The 15,498-nt window shown below is 38.6% G+C and overlaps 8 protein-coding genes, 1 non-coding gene and 1 pseudogene across 16 annotated transcripts; 5 read left to right on the forward strand and 5 right to left on the reverse strand.

The window, feature by feature from the left end:
* Nucleotides 1-44: 44 nt before the first annotated feature.
* ZK546.4 (Energy transducer TonB) lies at nucleotides 45-604 on the forward strand. Its single transcript, NM_062503.6, has 2 exons — nucleotides 45-171; nucleotides 219-604. The coding sequence occupies exons 1-2, from the start codon at nucleotides 58-60 to the stop codon at nucleotides 558-560; spliced, it is 456 nt and encodes a 151-aa protein (NP_494904.1). The 5' UTR covers nucleotides 45-57; the 3' UTR covers nucleotides 561-604.
* Nucleotides 597-3,152, reverse strand: cblc-1 (MMACHC-like protein). Its single transcript, NM_001027353.9, has 4 exons — nucleotides 3,058-3,152; nucleotides 2,789-3,016; nucleotides 2,548-2,733; nucleotides 597-1,205 (listed from the first exon to the last, which is right to left on the reverse strand). Exons 1-4 carry the CDS (start codon nucleotides 3,148-3,150, stop codon nucleotides 894-896), a joined length of 819 nt encoding a protein of 272 aa, NP_001022524.1. The 5' UTR covers nucleotides 3,151-3,152; the 3' UTR covers nucleotides 597-893.
* ZK546.3 lies at nucleotides 1,901-2,284 on the forward strand (annotated as a pseudogene). Its single transcript has one exon. A coding segment is annotated over exon 1 (384 nt).
* Nucleotides 3,153-3,727: 575 nt separating the features above from the next.
* Nucleotides 3,728-4,501, forward strand: ZK546.19 (uncharacterized protein). Its single transcript, NM_001267165.2, has 2 exons — nucleotides 3,728-3,877; nucleotides 4,165-4,501. Exons 1-2 carry the CDS (start codon nucleotides 3,773-3,775, stop codon nucleotides 4,318-4,320), a joined length of 261 nt encoding a protein of 86 aa, NP_001254094.1. The 5' UTR covers nucleotides 3,728-3,772; the 3' UTR covers nucleotides 4,321-4,501.
* mdt-4 (Mediator of RNA polymerase II transcription subunit 4) lies at nucleotides 4,109-5,951 on the reverse strand. The gene is made up of 5 exons (NM_062504.5): nucleotides 5,867-5,951; nucleotides 5,502-5,756; nucleotides 5,198-5,452; nucleotides 4,638-4,874; nucleotides 4,109-4,354 (listed from the first exon to the last, which is right to left on the reverse strand). The coding sequence occupies exons 1-5, from the start codon at nucleotides 5,942-5,944 to the stop codon at nucleotides 4,175-4,177; spliced, it is 1,005 nt and encodes a 334-aa protein (NP_494905.2). The 5' UTR covers nucleotides 5,945-5,951; the 3' UTR covers nucleotides 4,109-4,174.
* ZK546.18 lies at nucleotides 4,397-4,521 on the reverse strand. The gene has a single exon (NR_003422.1). It is a non-coding gene; the product is annotated as a small nucleolar RNA ZK546.18 (small nucleolar RNA).
* Nucleotides 5,952-6,045: 94 nt separating the features above from the next.
* On the reverse strand, nucleotides 6,046-7,791 carry gldi-11 (the record flags this gene model as incomplete). 2 transcript variants are annotated; one of them, NM_062506.6, is made up of 5 exons in its annotated part: nucleotides 6,046-6,277; nucleotides 6,328-6,624; nucleotides 6,667-7,526; nucleotides 7,571-7,682; nucleotides 7,738-7,791. In NM_062506.6, the coding sequence occupies 5 exons, from the start codon at nucleotides 7,789-7,791 to the stop codon at nucleotides 6,182-6,184; spliced, it is 1,419 nt and encodes a 472-aa protein (NP_494907.1). In that variant the 3' UTR covers nucleotides 6,046-6,181. The 2 variants fall into 2 exon arrangements, with proteins under 2 accessions (NP_494907.1, NP_001380032.1); NM_001393056.1 differs by having other exon boundaries at nucleotides 7,571-7,684; nucleotides 7,741-7,783.
* Nucleotides 7,792-8,028: 237 nt separating this feature from the next.
* On the forward strand, nucleotides 8,029-10,072 carry ZK546.2 (Disease resistance R13L4/SHOC-2-like LRR domain-containing protein; the record flags this gene model as incomplete). 3 transcript variants are annotated; one of them, NM_170985.5, is made up of 6 exons in its annotated part: nucleotides 8,029-8,257; nucleotides 8,304-8,524; nucleotides 8,575-8,793; nucleotides 9,072-9,132; nucleotides 9,178-9,632; nucleotides 9,681-10,072. In NM_170985.5, 6 exons carry the CDS (start codon nucleotides 8,029-8,031, stop codon nucleotides 9,951-9,953), a joined length of 1,458 nt encoding a protein of 485 aa, NP_740983.2. In that variant the 3' UTR covers nucleotides 9,954-10,072. The 3 variants fall into 3 exon arrangements, 2 of the variants coding, with proteins under 2 accessions (NP_740983.2, NP_001380033.1); NR_151581.1 differs by having other exon boundaries at nucleotides 8,575-9,132; nucleotides 9,681-9,955; NM_001393057.1 differs by lacking the exons at nucleotides 8,029-8,257; nucleotides 8,304-8,524; nucleotides 8,575-8,793.
* Nucleotides 10,073-10,155: 83 nt separating this feature from the next.
* Nucleotides 10,156-11,529, reverse strand: try-1 (Peptidase S1 domain-containing protein). The gene is made up of 5 exons (NM_062509.8): nucleotides 11,309-11,529; nucleotides 11,107-11,261; nucleotides 10,924-11,061; nucleotides 10,614-10,878; nucleotides 10,156-10,430 (listed from the first exon to the last, which is right to left on the reverse strand). Exons 1-5 carry the CDS (start codon nucleotides 11,462-11,464, stop codon nucleotides 10,263-10,265), a joined length of 882 nt encoding a protein of 293 aa, NP_494910.2. The 5' UTR covers nucleotides 11,465-11,529; the 3' UTR covers nucleotides 10,156-10,262.
* A 372-nt stretch (nucleotides 11,530-11,901) lies between these two features.
* On the forward strand, nucleotides 11,902-15,493 carry zyg-12 (Zygote defective protein 12). Of its 4 annotated transcripts, none has more exons than NM_001306590.3 (9): nucleotides 11,902-12,071; nucleotides 12,120-12,208; nucleotides 12,259-13,439; nucleotides 13,486-13,549; nucleotides 13,594-14,011; nucleotides 14,062-14,241; nucleotides 14,285-14,394; nucleotides 14,649-14,696; nucleotides 14,842-15,490. In NM_001306590.3, exons 1-9 carry the CDS (start codon nucleotides 11,913-11,915, stop codon nucleotides 14,924-14,926), a joined length of 2,334 nt encoding a protein of 777 aa, NP_001293519.1. In that variant the 5' UTR covers nucleotides 11,902-11,912; the 3' UTR covers nucleotides 14,927-15,490. The 4 variants fall into 4 exon arrangements, with proteins under 4 accessions (NP_001293519.1, NP_001293521.1, NP_001293520.1 ...); NM_001306592.3 differs by lacking the exon at nucleotides 14,649-14,696 and adding an exon at nucleotides 14,492-14,533 and having other exon boundaries at nucleotides 13,603-14,011; nucleotides 14,842-15,487; NM_001373710.3 differs by lacking the exon at nucleotides 14,649-14,696 and adding an exon at nucleotides 14,492-14,533 and having other exon boundaries at nucleotides 11,904-12,071; nucleotides 14,842-15,493.
* The last annotated feature ends 5 nt before the right edge of the window (nucleotides 15,494-15,498 follow it).

Consider the following 15,498-nt stretch of genomic DNA (forward strand, 5'->3'; position numbering starts at 1 on the left):
ATAATAAGTCAGGAAAAACCAAATATTTCAATTATTTCACAATTTAATCAAATCGAAATGTCGCGAGCAATCACACCAGCAGTTCCGAGGAGAAGTTTTCGAAAAGAAGCGATTGTGACAGTTGCTGCTGTTGGAATTGCGATTGTTGTTTGGAATTTCAGAGATAAAATTGTAAGAATACTAGGAGGATTTAACATCGAATTTCCGTTTTGTTTCAGTCTGATTTTTGGAATTATTTGGCTTTTTCGCGTCCCACAAACTCGGCTCCAACTTCGGAACGCGAGAAAATCGATCCATCCAAGACTGCTCCTGAATCATGGGATGCTCAAAAGTCTGCTGACATTGCTCCCGAGTCTGTAAAGGTTCCAGCGTCAGATGAGAAGCATGAACAGCCAACTGAGCAACAACCAAAGGAGATTGTCGGAAACCTTGCACCGGAATCCACCGAAAAGAATGCACCCAGCTCATCCGTCTATGTTGGTCTTCCGAAAGCGGATCCAGCTACCGTATCCGCATCGATTCCACCATCCCAATGGCCTGGAGCAACAATGCCTCAATGAATGAACCTTCTTTTCTTTTTGCAACAATAAATACATTTTTAGTCACCGTTCAAATTTATGAAAAAAAGCTATACACTGGGAGAACAATGATCACAACCAAGGCTTTCGCTGGAAATTGAGCGATAATAAGATAGAATTCGACAATAAAATATCCCGTGGGTAATGTGTAGATTCGTGTGAAATGGCATAATACAAAGCTGCTCATCAATTGAAGAAATGGCAATAAGGGTAGGGCTTAACTAATAATAGATTCTATTAAACTAATATAACACAGCACCTATAAAAATTATGGCTAAAAAATCAGATAAAATCTCAAAAACATTTAATCTAATATTAGTCGATATTCTTTGCTCCTCCGTCGACCCATGGTCTCAAAACCTCCCATCTCTCCGCGACGGGGCGTCCAAAAAATTCCATTTGAGTCGTGGAATATCGTCGCGTTGGATTTCCAAAATCACGGAATCCAGAGTCCTTCCAATTGTAATTGAATTTCTCCAGTGCTGTGCGAACATCTTCAGAAGCCGTCAGAATCGGACGGGGTTCCTTTTCGCAGAATTCCGGAATTTTGACATTGGGGAAGATGAGAACCGATCGAAATGCGAAGTGTCCACCGTAGATTGGATGTAGACTGAGGCCGATGAATTTCTGTAAAATGTTTATAGATTTATTAAATTTATTTAATAAAAAAGGGTTTTTAATATTATTTTGTTTTTAGAATAGATGGAATATTCTTAATGTTGCCAGTTTTTGTTATTGTAGATTCGCAAAAAATTGCCAGGTCAGTTTAAAGGCACATCATGTATTTTCGAGTGGGTCTCGCCACGAACTCAGTTCAAGTGGCCGCTACAGGTGCCAAATTTTCGCAAATATGTTTGTTAGATGTAGAAAATTACTTATATAATTTTAAAATTTTAAAATTGCATATAGAAAGCTATTATTTATGATTAAAAATTTCGAAGTGGAGGAAATTTTCAATTTTCTATAGATTTTCTAGACAGCTCGGAAAATTTGATAAATTGTGGGAAGTTGGGTCTGACTAGATTAATTAGTTCGGTCAAGTTAGGCAATCCTGGAGGAAAATTTCTTAAATTGTATAAGATTTTTGAAATCATAAAAAGCATTCAATTTGTGAGAAGTTTTACGGATTTCAAAAATAATTGTATTTATTTATTAACTTTTTGAACTAATATTAGAGATGTGACAAAATATCCATTATGACCTTTACGTGAGGATATTAATGTGAAGATCTGGGACAAAGATAAGAGAGAAATTTGCTATAAATTGAGCAGAGTTTACCATAATCTTCACTGTAAGTTTCCACACTCTACAAAGAAGTCGCCAGTGCCCAATCCGTCCCACCAGGAGATATCCAGACCCAGCCGGGTACGAAGATCGTGTTCAATGCACCGTACGACGACAAGCACACCTACCACATCAAGGTGATCAACTCCTCGGCTCGCCGTATTGGATACGGTATCAAGACCACCAATATAAAGAGACTTGGAGTTGATCCACCATGTGGAGTTTTGGACCCAAAGGAAGCTGTTCTTCTTGCTGTTTCCTGCGATGCCTTCGCTTTCGGACAGGAGGACACTAACAACGATCGTATCACTGTTGAGTGGACCAACACTCCGGATGGTGCTGCTAAGCAATTCCGTCGGGAATGGTTTCAAGGAGACGGTATGGTTCGTCGTAAGAACCTCCCAATCGAGTACAACCCATAGGAAATACATCTTGAACTTTTTCCAAAACCAATAAACTTTCATTGATAGCTCGTCTTTTTTTGTTTTTTGGCTGGGCCATAATTTCAGGATATTCTCTTCGAAAAGTTATCCAATCGAGATTCTTTCAAATTTGCAGGGAAAATGGATCCTTTCATTATTTTTACATACAACGAGGATACTGTTTTTTGCTGCTAAATAAATATTTTTCAAAGCTCCTCGTTCGTTTTCTCTCTTTTCCATTTCAATTTGAAAAAAAAACAAACCAAATTTGGACCCATACGGCCTGCAGGAGGCCATGTAACTCCGTCTTCTTGAAAATGACAAGGCTGATAGTAGAAAGCTGCTCCAGCAACATGCCCGCATGTTTGCATCAGAATTTTCGGTCTTCGTTGTGGAGTCATCGAGTAATCGTGCAAAATTTCAAAGTTTTCCTCGACTTTTCGCAGTTTCTGAAAAGAAAAAGAATTCATTTTCTTTTTTAATTTCTCAATTTTCCCAACAAACCTCGCTCATAATTTCAAGACGATCCTCCAAAAAGCTCTGAATTGGAGATGAGACCATCTCACAAACTTCATCGAACGATCCGAAATCCATTGTTTTCTGTACAACCCATTTACGGAATGCAACGTCAAACATGTCAGGAGTGCTGAGAATTAGAAGAGCCATTGTTGAGTCATCGTACGGAAGAGCAAATGGGCTACTCTCACCTACTGCTTCATTGTAAGATCCAATCTGAAGGACGAACTTGATGATTTAAATGATTTTGGAATTACCTTGAACATATGGGATTCAAATCCTTCGTGTGAGGAGAGTTTTTGGTCGACAACTCGTTTGATGGATTCTGCATGGCTCATTTCAGTTACCATATCTGAAAACATGGAAATTATTATCTAGACGCAATGTTTTGCGTCAAAAGTACGATGCCTGATCTCGCCACGACAATTGTTTCATTTTTTCTAAATAAGAAAGGTGTGTTCAAACTGTCGTGTTGATTTTGGTGAAATTTATGCTTTATTCTATCGAAAACTATCGGAAAATCGATGAAAATTATATAGCAACAAAAGTTTGAAAGTACAGTACTCTTTAAAGGTGCACATCCGTTTGTATTTAACAACAAATTAAAGAAAGCTTTGTCGAGACCAGATGCAGTATTTTTTGCCGAAAAATCGCAAATTTAAGAGTATAATAAGATAGAAAGTATTAATTCAATTAAGAAAATTCAAATGAAATCTTGAAGAATCCTTCCGAAACAAAACATTCCACATGTATTGTATTCAAGAATCAGGACCGCCCATCTATATCTAGATTAGTTGTGTGGAGGCAAGTCAAAAGAAGATGTGTGGGAATGTGTCTGATGGGAGAGATAATTTCTTATCTATTACCAAAGGGCAAGTAATATAAAATGACATAAAAAACGAAAGGAGGCGAAATTTTACAACTTCAACTTTTCTTCAAACTGATTTGAGCCCACAAAAACAAAAAAAAGTGATGGCTAACAACACTTTCACTGCAACATGTTTTGTGCATCTTTTCACGTACTCCGCATCTCTCTTGTCATGGGTGGTCCCTTTCGTTTCTGCGTCTCTAGATGGGGTGAGTGTTTTTTTAAAATAAGATTTGAATCAAAAGCTAACTTAGGTATATTCCAAAATTTGGCATATTTCTAAATATAATTAGTTACTAGAATTGTTGAAAAAAAAGTTCAAGGAGTAAATAGATTAGAGGACATAAAGAAAGAAAGAAAGGCAGCTGGCATAGCGGTAAACATGGCGTGGACACTGAACCACATGCAATCAGTTAGTGTCACTGTTAAACACAAGATATATAGAAAATTGTGTTTATTTATCAACGTACAATAAGTAAAATACCAGAATTTACAGAGATCTTTCATTATTTATTGCTACTGCCAGTCTTTTTCGATGCGCCTTCATCATCTGAACTATCTGACGAGTTGGAGCTGTCCGACGACATTTGTTCGACATCCCGCACATCTTGAACTTGATCGATACCTCCTGGACGATTCGGAAGTCCAGTAATTTTCAGCTTCACGTTTGGCGAGGAAGAAGGACTCTGAAAATATGTTATTTATTGGAAAATTATAAAATAGCAGATAAATGTAGCCATATTTAGATGTTCCGCGCCTAAGAAGACGAAGAATGATACCTATGGCGTTGTTATAGCACACGTAATCAACGATAAAGCCTTTGAAGCCGGCAATCTCGACTTTCTGTGTGCATTGAGAATCGAACTGGTGGACAGCTGAACAACGGGCAAACGCGTTACCACTGCGCCACCCGTGCATCATTTGCGGGCCGCCAGTAACACTGTCTATGTACACTCGGTTTGCACTGACCTGCGAGACACGGTTGTAAGGGGATTGCGTTGAGGTGGCTCCTGAAACTCCCGGATTCTGCCATTGCTTTTCATTTGGAGTGGCTCCACGGAGTACTTGCTGTTGAATCGGTGGAGGCTCGTCGGTGCCAAAACCAGTTCGTGGACTGAAATCTCCAGTCGGAGCAGAATTAATAAGAGGAGTGCCGACAGTTCGAATTGGAGCTGTTCCACCGTTGGATGAGGATGCGGATGGAGACTGAAATAATATTGATTGAACGTTGAATCTTAATTTTATTTATAAAATTTACTACGAATAACGTAGAAGGAAAGAGATCACAATATGAACTGAATATTTCTTATCACTCATAATTTGATCATTAGAAGGAATGACTGTTAGATAATGTAAGAAGATAAGACATAAATCACGTGATTCACAGCTGTTCGGTTACAGTGTGAAAAGAATTTCAGATTAACGTAGAAAACATTAGAAGTATTGCATTTATATAAATGCATTTATAAATGCATTTATCAAATATTTCAGGTGAGGATTCACATTTCAACAAGTTTCCATAAACATACCGTAATAAGCGGCCTCTGAGCGACGTTCTTTCCGGGTAAAAGCTGAGGTCCAGTGCTCTGAACTTTTGAATTCAATAGGTGACCAGCTCGAAATTCGTGTTCCTGAGGAAACGGACGCGATGGATCTCCCATTTGCCAAGTGAGTGGTGCAGATACGGAGTTGTGCTTACTGATCTGATGAGCCAGTTTGATGAGCATCTCACTATTGACTGGTCTCAATTCAGCTTCTTTCATTTGCTTGAGCTTCTGGTTTGCCTGAAATAAACGTATTTCGAAAAAAGTCTTTGTTTCCAACAAAATTTACATGAAAACAAGATCGCGTCAGAGCCACCTCACATGACTTCAAATTCGTTTCAAGTTGTTGAATAACTTCGTCTCGTTTCTCCACGTGGGCTTCAAGCGTCCGAATGAGCTGCTCTCGTTCTTGAAACTCAGGAACCCTCTTCAGCAAAGTCTTTATGCTATCCTGTTTTGAGTCAAACAGCTTGATAATGTTCGTAACGGTTTCTCCATTTTTCAGCATAACACTTTTGTCCCGATTGATGAGTGTATCGACGATCTGAAACAATAATTGATTATGTGGGTTCATGAATTCTATAAGATGAACTCACAGTAAAAAGTAATTTTAAAATAAACTATAATATTGTTTCAAATTTTTTTAGAACGTACCATTTTAACAATATGCTCCAAATCATCTGCAGATTCCAGGAGCAAATCCCGTAGACTTCGTTCATCTGTTTCTGCCATTTGAGATCTAGAACAATACAACCATCGAACATACATTAACAACTTTTAAAATAATTAATTACCGAAACAACGGCACAAGTTTCAAAAAAAAAGAGAATATTTTTCAAAGAATTTAGTATAATTTGAAAACTTAAAAACTTAACAACAGGCCACAGATTTAAAGAAAAAAGTTAACAGTAAAAATTAACAAAAAAATGTTCAACAACGAGAAATTAAAAGCGGATAAATGTGTGTTGTTTAGAGGATTCTTCCCTTGTTTCTCAACTTGTTCATCTTTCTCTTCTTGACGTCATCGATGCGCTTCTGGAGATTCTTCTTTCTCTTGTCTTGCTTCTGAAAAATAAAAATTCAAATCTTAAAGGATTTTCTACCAATCAACATACCGTTTGCTTCTCTCCCTCCGTCTTATTCTCTCGGTTCTCCCATTTCTGCTTTCTTCTATCCTTCATCTTATTCTTCTTCACCAAAGCCTTCTTGAGCATTCCCAAATTATCTTTCACTTTTCCACCAGCTGCTCTTTTCAGTGTTTTCTCCCACTTTAGCTCATCTTCCATGATGGTAGCCTTATGTGGATCAGCTTCGCGAACTTTGGCAATTGTTGCTTTTGTCTCTTCGACTTTAGCGATAAGTGATTTATAGTCACGTCCGGTAAGTTTAAGAGCTCGATCTTTTTTGGCGGTCTGAAAATTTCAGATATTTCAGATAAAAATATTTTTACTCACTCTTTGTTTCTTGCCCCTCTGCTTGTCTTCTTTGATTTCAAACTTGAGATTATTGAATGAAATTCCAGATTTCTGCTTCTCGACAGGCTCATTGCCATTTTCTGTGCTTTCAACAGTCTCTTTCTTCACTTGAGCTGCTGCCTCTTTTCCTTTCTTCTCCTCTGCTCTTCTTTGTTTCAGCTTCAGCTTGCTCTCCCGTCTTTTCAAACGCTTCTCCTCTGCCATTTTTTCAGCCATCGCTGATGTTACCTTCGCCGGTCCTTTTCCTTTCCGCTCAACTTTCATTTCCTTCAGCTTTTTCTGCAGTCTCAGCAAAGCGATTTGACGTCTGATTTCGGGGGATTCATTGTCTTCATCGTCTTCCAACTTTTGAATCTCCTTGTCAATTTTTCCATTCGATTTCAGAGTAGATTGTGCTACGGTTTTGTTGGGTTTAGATGGTGTTTCTTCTTCTTCGTCCGTTGAATCGCTGTCCTCAGCCTCTACAGCTCCATTATTTCCTTCAGGCTCTTCTCCATCTTCACTGTCTTCATCATCATCTGAAGATTCTTCTTTCTTTTGCTTCTTAGCAACTGGCTCGTCTGTTTCTTCTTTCTCCTCGTCGTCAGATGAATCATCCTCTTCTGAATCAGAATCAGCTTTCTTATCTTGCTTTTTCTGGTCTTTCTTCACTACTTTTTCTTTATTCTTGTTCTGATCCGCTGGTCTCTTCACCGGTGCAACAACCTTTTGTGGTTGCACTTTCGAATGCTGCTTGCTTTTAGACATCCACTCGAGGACTTCTTGAACAGTGTTTGGAACCAATCCTAAGCCTTTCGCCAGATGTTGTTTCTGTTGTGCAGACATTGACTTTCTTTCCTCTGAAAAACATACAGAATTTTAAAGAAATTTATCAATAAATTACTTTTGCTGAGTTGTCGATTAACCAAACTGTGTTTTCGCATCTTCAATGATTCTTTGACATCATCATCAAATCCCCAAGAGTTAACTGGAATCAGGTTGCAGAAGGAGAGCATCTGAAATTAAAATGTTTTGTTTCTCGGCCACTTTTCGAGGATGTGTGTACGCTACCTCTTTTTCAAGAATGTCCACTGCATCTTCTACAGCTTCTAATGTTTCTGCCATCTAAAATGCTTAAAATTAGTATTTTGATAAAGAGAATCCTCTAATTTTTAAAATATTAAGAAAAAAATGAAACGAAAAAAGTTGTACTAAACAACACGCGCTTCTCTGGTAGCGGAGTGTCGTACCTTCGTTAAAAATCATCGTTTACTTTTTTGCAACTTTTTGAATTTTCAACGATTTTATGCTCTTTTCCAATTTTTTTATAAATACTTTTCCTAATAAAAATATTATTTGCAGATGGGAATTGATTCCTACAATCCAACAGTGCGTGCACGCCTTGCAAATGCTTCTAAAACGCGAGTCCTGAGCCTGAAGGAGTCTGCCCTGCACCGTATTCCTGATGACGTGAAAGATCTAACAATGTTGAAGCATCTGGATATGAGTATTAATTATCTGACTCAACTTCCCCCGTTTATTGGGTCAATGTCTCATCTTAAGAATTTAAATTTGTCCAGAAATCAACTAGGTTTCAAATCCCACTGTTTAAACAATTAATTTATCATATTTTATAGAATCTCTTCCTTTGGAGATCAACTCCCTGGCGTGTCTTGAAGTTTTAAATGTCTCACAAAACAAACTGACAGAGCTTCCCGATCTGTCACAGTGTGTCTCATTAAAGACAGTAGAGGCGATAGAAAACCAATTCATCATCTTCCCAGCTGGTGTGTGCAAATGTCCAAATCTCGAAACATGCTTGTTAACTGAAAATCGGATCGAGAAACTTCCAGACGAAGTAAGTCTACGCACAGTTTGCCCAGTCACCTTTATTCTATTTCCTTGTAGATTCATTCGCTACGGGCAATTAGCGTGATCCTCAACAAAAACCGGCTTCTCTCTCTCAACACCGCTAATTTGCTTCGCTGTGAACGCTTGCGTGCAGTAAACGTGGACGATAACCAACTAAATCGCGACGAAATTGAACAATTCCTTGTGAATGCGCCACGAGAAATTCGTATTTCATTTGAAAGAAATGTTTCGCAAATGCATACAACTGATTTGCAGGTTTGTTCGGGTTCAATTTTTATTTTTATCTATACTACATGCCTTACTGACTCATAATAACAATTAAAAACATTTTCCCACTTTTTGAATAGCAAAATATATTGAAAAACAATAAAAGTACTTTGCCAGAAATTGTATAAAATCTAAATTTAGTTCGAACAGAATTCTGTGCATTTTACATCCACGGTGTTTGCACATTATGCGCCGAATTTGACGACAACTAACCAACTCGATTTTTATTTTTGCTCTCTGGTTGATTTTTGATTTCTTCTTTGCAGGAAATGGGAAACGATTCATCTAAAACAAAATCAATTGGTGATAATGCACGGAAGATTATTGGTCAAAATGGTAATTAGTCGATTCTGACAATCATTAGTATTTCAGGAAAATCCGGTCCATCGACATCAACGGTCAATAAGCATCTCGAAATGGCAAGCAAAAGTCGGATTCTTCAGCTAAAAGGAACTGGGCTCAAGAAAGTTCCTGACGAAATCGAACCATTAGCTGATGTTCTCCGCAACTTGGAACTCAGTGAAAACAAAATTCGAGAAATTCCTATCTTTATTGGTCAATTTTCTCAACTCAAGCAACTTCATTTGGCTAATAACTGTCTTGAATTTCTACCTGATGAACTTGGATCGATGAAAAAGCTGGAGATTTTGAATTTGGCGGGAAACAAGCTGAAAGCGTTGCCCGACACAATTGTCGGTTGCACCGATTTGAAAACCATCGACTTATCATCCAACGTTTTCACCGTTTTTCCTGTAGCAGTGATTGGCTGTTTGCAATTGGATATACTCAATTTAAATGGAAACCAAATTGAATCTCTCCCTGACGATGTAAGTTTCAAATTGAACTTCACTGAATTTATATTCCCATTTTTTCAGATATCCAATTTGAAAGTTATCGAGTTAAGTCTGAATCAAAATCGACTGAGCTCCTTAAATCCATCAAATCTTGCCAAAACTACACGACTGAGGACTCTTCGTCTCGATGAAAACTGTTTGGAGAAGTCGGAGTTCACTCGCGATTTACTAGAATCTTCAACAATTTCCGTGATGTCATACGACGGAAATCGATTCCAATTGAAAGATTTTCAAGATTTACCAGGATATGATGCTTATCAAGAACGTTTCACTGCTACTAAACGTAAAATCTAAAGAAAAATGTCTGTTTATATTGTATTTTCTCTCTGTAAAAATTATTTAAAGAATGTTGCCGGTTGTCATTTGCTGTTCATGTCTTGCTCTGCTTATTGCTTATAAATTTATTCTATTGCACATTTTCTTAAAGTGTTTTTTATGGTTCCATCTGTCCAATTCTCTATTTGATGTTGTTTTTTGAAAATTTAAAATCCTAATCAAAGACGGTAAACATTTCATTCACATAAATTTACGGGTAAGTATGAAAAAAAAAACCAAATATGTACAGAAAATATTCTAAACTTATAGAAAAAAAACGGTAGAGAATTAGATTCGAAGTCTGTTCATTTCGAGGTTGATCCACGTGGATGCCGAATGCACATTTCCATAAACTCCAGGCATTCCGGGACGAGCACAACCAATTCCCCAACTCACAACACCTGTCAGCTCCCAATGACCGTCGCGAGCGCACATAAGAGGGCCGCCACTATCTCCCTGTAAAAATATAAATTTTAAACGCATTTCAATTTTTATCATTCACGTTTCCACATTTGAAAAAGTGTAAAATAGCATTTAAATTCACATTATTCAAAATTATGATGATCTAACCAACTCGACGCTTCTCGAATCAAATATATACTCGGTAAGCTTCACAAATGCAGAAATTTCAGCTGTTACCTGGCATGAGTCTATTTTTCCATAACTATAACCAGCGCATAGCATAGACGGGAGATGAATTCGGCCAATGTAGTTGGGAAGACTGCTACAGAACAACGTTGATAGAAGTGGAACATGGATTTCACGCAAAGTCGGTGCCGATAATGAGCTTCCTTCGATTGTTGATCCCCAGCCGGTAACCACACAAAGCCGATTTTCGACGGCTGGAAGGCTTGGCAAACATATCGGGCGAGCTGTAGTTGAAGTATTGACTGGCGGATGAATTCTGAAATTTTAAATTTCCAATAGAAACTTGGAAATTTGAAATCACCTCATAATCGCGAAGTCATAGGAACTTGGAAATCCAATGTTATACCATGGATGAATCGATACAGCTGTCACACGGTGTGGACTTCCAGAACCTGAACGATGTCCTCCCACTCGTACCGAATAAGACGTTGGACGGCGGCTGTAAAAATCAATAAATAGATTGGCTGGACGGCTGTTCACTGACTCTTTGGCAAAACAGTGGGCTGCGGTGAGCACAAAATTGGGATCGATTAGCGATCCGCCGCAACGATGATGGCCAAGGCGTGAAAGAAGTTGAACAGTCCATGGCCAAGAGTGTGGGCTGCTTTCCGATCCACCAATAAGTCGGTGATCCAAAGTCTGAAGTTATTCGATTAGTTTTAATTTTATTTCTGAAATAAGCTAACCACATAATCTGCTGGCTCCTGTGCGGATCGTGTCTGTGCAAGCTCAACATTTGTCGAGTGGAGTCCGCATCCGACCTTTTCGATAACATCATTCTTGTTGTCCGTGCTCACTTTGTTAATAACTCCGACGAGAAGTAGAAAAATCCAGACCTTCATCGATGCAATCGTGCAGAGACGACTAGTTTTTTTCTATTCAGAAATCTTAGATTTCAAAAATTGGCGCCCTAATTCAAAACTAAAATGATCTAGAATTATTTGATCTACCAAACTATGAAAAAAATAAATACTATTTACCGCCAAAATTTAGCAATCGATCCTTAAAAGGCGTTTTTCGGCAGAGAAGGACGGGGCTGTGAGCTTTTTTGCTGATTCTTTTTGCATCGAAATACTCATCGTATGTTCCATTTATAAAGCTTTAATCATAAGTTGAACCATGTCGTACGCTTGTAAACTCTACCAGCCTCTGCGGAACAAAAAAGTCCAAGGATCGATTGATAAATTTTGAGAGTAGAAAACAACATTTTTGTAAATATTTTGTTTTCTCTTCTTTTTTGTCTGTGTTATTCGGAAAATCTATCAATTTCTTTTTTTTCAGAACAAAATCATGTTAGACCTGACAAACAAAGAATCTGAGTCGTCAGACAACGGAAATAGCAAGTACGAAGATTCCATAGACGGACGAGAAGTTGGCACAAGCAAACCATTTAAAGAAGAACGATCGTTGGAAGACTTGCAGGCGGACTTGGCTGATATGGCAGTTTGGGTAAACATTTCGTGTCAATTTCTGGAGCAATCTTGATTAATATTTCAGATGGAAGGACTAGATGCCACTAAACTACCTCTGAACGATCCACAACTTCTCTGCAATGGTCGTGCATTTTCAGAAGTACTCCATAACGTGTAAGAGTTCTCATTGTTTCTGTTAAAAATTTACGCTGATTTTATTACAGAGACAAAAATTTCTTCACCGACGGCTGGCTTGAAACAATGCCCGAGAACAGGACCACAAATATTATGGTGTTCCGAAGTTGTACTAGAAAACTCTGGCGAAAAATGTTTGATTACGTGAATCACATCAATCGGACGGTCGTCAGTTCCCGTTGGACGGATATTCATGAACGTATCGATGGAATCTACGAATCAGATTTACCCGCTATGGTTAATCTGGGAATGGCAGTTGTTACGCTTGCTCACATAGGAAAGAATGCAAAGAGATTTGTGGATTATTCTAAAGCTCTTACTTCGACACACAAATCAATGATGTCAAATGTGGCTAAGATGGTCACCACTGTGATAGATGAAATGCCAGAAAATCCGTGCTTTCATGAAATATCGGAGCTTCACGGATCGCAGAGCGAACTCAATTCACTGTCAGAATCGTCTGGAAAATTGAATGGAAATGGTTCTAGTGAGCGGAGGAGTAATGCTGATCAAATTCTCGTTGACGCAGAGCTGGAAATTGAACGTTTACGGACTGAAACAGAGAATCAGAGGAAAGAAATTGAACGGCTGACTAAATCCTTTGAAACTGCACAACACGATATGTCATCAAATTCTGAATCAGGTGATATCAGCATCTTGGAGAAGCAAAATGAGGAACTCCGGCAGAAACGTCGAGAGTTGGAAGAAAAGAATCTCGAGTTGGATGCTGCTGTGGATCAGTTTAAAGGGATCGTTTTTGAACTTACCAACGAGAATGATGTGCTTCGTAGATCGGACAAAGAGAGACAGAGACTACAAACAGTGCTGGATGCTGCTCAATCCGATTTAGATGAATGGAAAACTGTAGCCAATCAATATCAAAAAGAAGCGGAACTCTCCAAGCAACAAGATAAGGAAATCAAGGAGTTGCTTTCCCAAAACAAAGCATTGAAATCGCGGCTCGATCATCATGTCAAAAGTGCAACGTTGGAAGATGCTAACAAAAATGGGATTGCTCAGTTGCGGACACAAGTTGGCGGTTTGACTGCTCTTAACACTGAGTTAAAAGCTTCTCTGGATTCAAAGAAACGATGTGTTGAGCAGTTAGAGATCCAATTGATTCAGCATAAGGAGAAAGTCAAAGAGTTGGAAGATCGAAAAGACGAATTGATTGAAGAGCGGAACCGGCTGGAAAACCAACTTATTTTCAGTTAGTTTATAAACATTCAATATCCTTAATTATTTCTGATTTTTAGAAGAAGCTGTCACTCCACGATCGCTTCATGAGTCTATGTTTGAAGCAGGAAATCTGTCGTTTGAGTAAGTTAAAAACGAACTTTCCACCGATTCTATATGCCGCCTAGACCTTTCAGTGAGAAGAACACGTTGCCATTGGAAATTGAGAACAAACGACTAACGGAGCGTATTCAAGAGCTGGAATCGTTGGAGCCGCTGAAAGGGGAGCTTATCACGCTGAAAAGTAAAAATGGCGTTTTGGAAGAGGAGAAACTATTCGCCACCAAGCAAATTGAAGAGCTCCAGCAGCAGATTGAAGATCTTCAAGAGAATCTTCTCAAGAACCAGGAACACGCTAGCGGCGACGTTGTTGGTTTAAAAATTCAGCTGGAGAAAGCAGAAGTTGAAGCTCAACAGATGAGAGAAGCTAAAATGCGTGCGGAGACTAACCAGGCTCAAGTTGATGAGATACTCAAAAAACGAACTGCTGAATTGGAGGTCAACGCGACTGCTCTGCAAAAAGCTAAAGCAGTGATTGATGAACTGGTATGTGATACATGGAAATAGGCACATTCATTAAATATTTGTATTTTCAGGAATACAATTCTCGTCCAGTGAGTGAAGACAGTATGACTTCTGTTCAAGCTTTCAAAGAAATGAAAGAAGAAAATGAGAAGCTTCGCCAGAAAGTTGAAAAATTGGAGATTGAGCTCAATACAGTAACCCAAGGATTCGAACAAGAGAATCGGCTTTTAACGAGTGCCTCGCATCAACAGGTGCCCCAACAAATTGAAAATCGGAAAGAAAACATTGTTTCAGGTTTTGAATCGATCTATCGACGAAGTGATGAGCATGAGAGCACACGCTGGATCCGAAGAGCCGCAGACTCTGTTGGATACACAGAAAATGAGTGGAGCACTTCCATGGAGGTAATAGTTTTCATTATTTTTAAAAGAGAAATCTAGAAATATTAATTTTCTCTCCCTCCTTGCGGTTTCTTATCATTTTATTTTTCTACGGTTTCAGATTTTCGTGATATTCCCACTATCTCTCTATGTTCCATACAAGGTAAATGTGCACGTCTTTTGTTTGCACGAATCTGAGTTTTAGTGTCCTTTGTGCTCACCCAGTTTTTTTGTTTCCATTGCGCCCTCAATAACACCCTCACACCACTAATTTTTAGATCACTTGCTTCCGAGACCCGTCGAGAATTGCCGACGGCGATGGCTAGGTGAGTAGGAGCACTTTGTTTTAATGTTAACTTTCTAATACGCTTTACGCTTGCACCCTTATGTGACTGATAACAGCTTTTACCACTATGACATTAACCACAATTTTATTTTTAATCTATTTTTATTCCTTTGTTTTTTTTTCAGCATTCTCGTCCTTGGATTCCTCGTCTTCATCGCCTGGATGTTCATAAACATAAACAGCGCACTGAATGCTCCTCCAAATGCCTAATCATCTCTACATCCCTTTGTTCTTCTGTATTTTCTGTCAACATCCACCATCATCATGTGTATAGTGTGCTTTACCCTCATTTGTCCTTTTTTCTCTCTTTCGTGTACAGTAATGTGCTCCCCACTTTTCTGTTTTCTTTTCGGGTATACGGCACGGGATCCGCAAATTTTCTTTCTTCTACCATTTGACAGTTCCCCCATTTAATTCCTTATTTATTTATTGTAACCTGCTTTCAGACTGATATCTATGACAGGAAAGCGGTGAGCTCCAGGCTGTGATACCCAATCCTTGCTCCTCCAAAAAGTTCAATTCTATGTCATTCTAGTTTCTAATCATTCAGTTTAATTGATTAATTTTGAGAATCTCGCGTTGTTTTCGAACACCGAGAAGTGTCTGTAAATTGTGCAACCCCCGCCTCTCCCGCCCACAATCTACAGTTTTTGGCGTTTCCTTCCAAAAACTGTACACATTCTATTCATATAAATTTCTTCTGTTCTTCTGACTCCTTGAACCCTTTATGTGTTCACAGATTTATTTTATATTTTTTGATGAAGAAGTTTTTACAAAAGATG

The sequence above is a fragment of the Caenorhabditis elegans genome, chromosome II (assembly GCF_000002985.6).
Source record: "Caenorhabditis elegans chromosome II".
Lineage (NCBI taxonomy): Eukaryota > Metazoa > Nematoda > Chromadorea > Rhabditida > Rhabditidae > Caenorhabditis > Caenorhabditis elegans.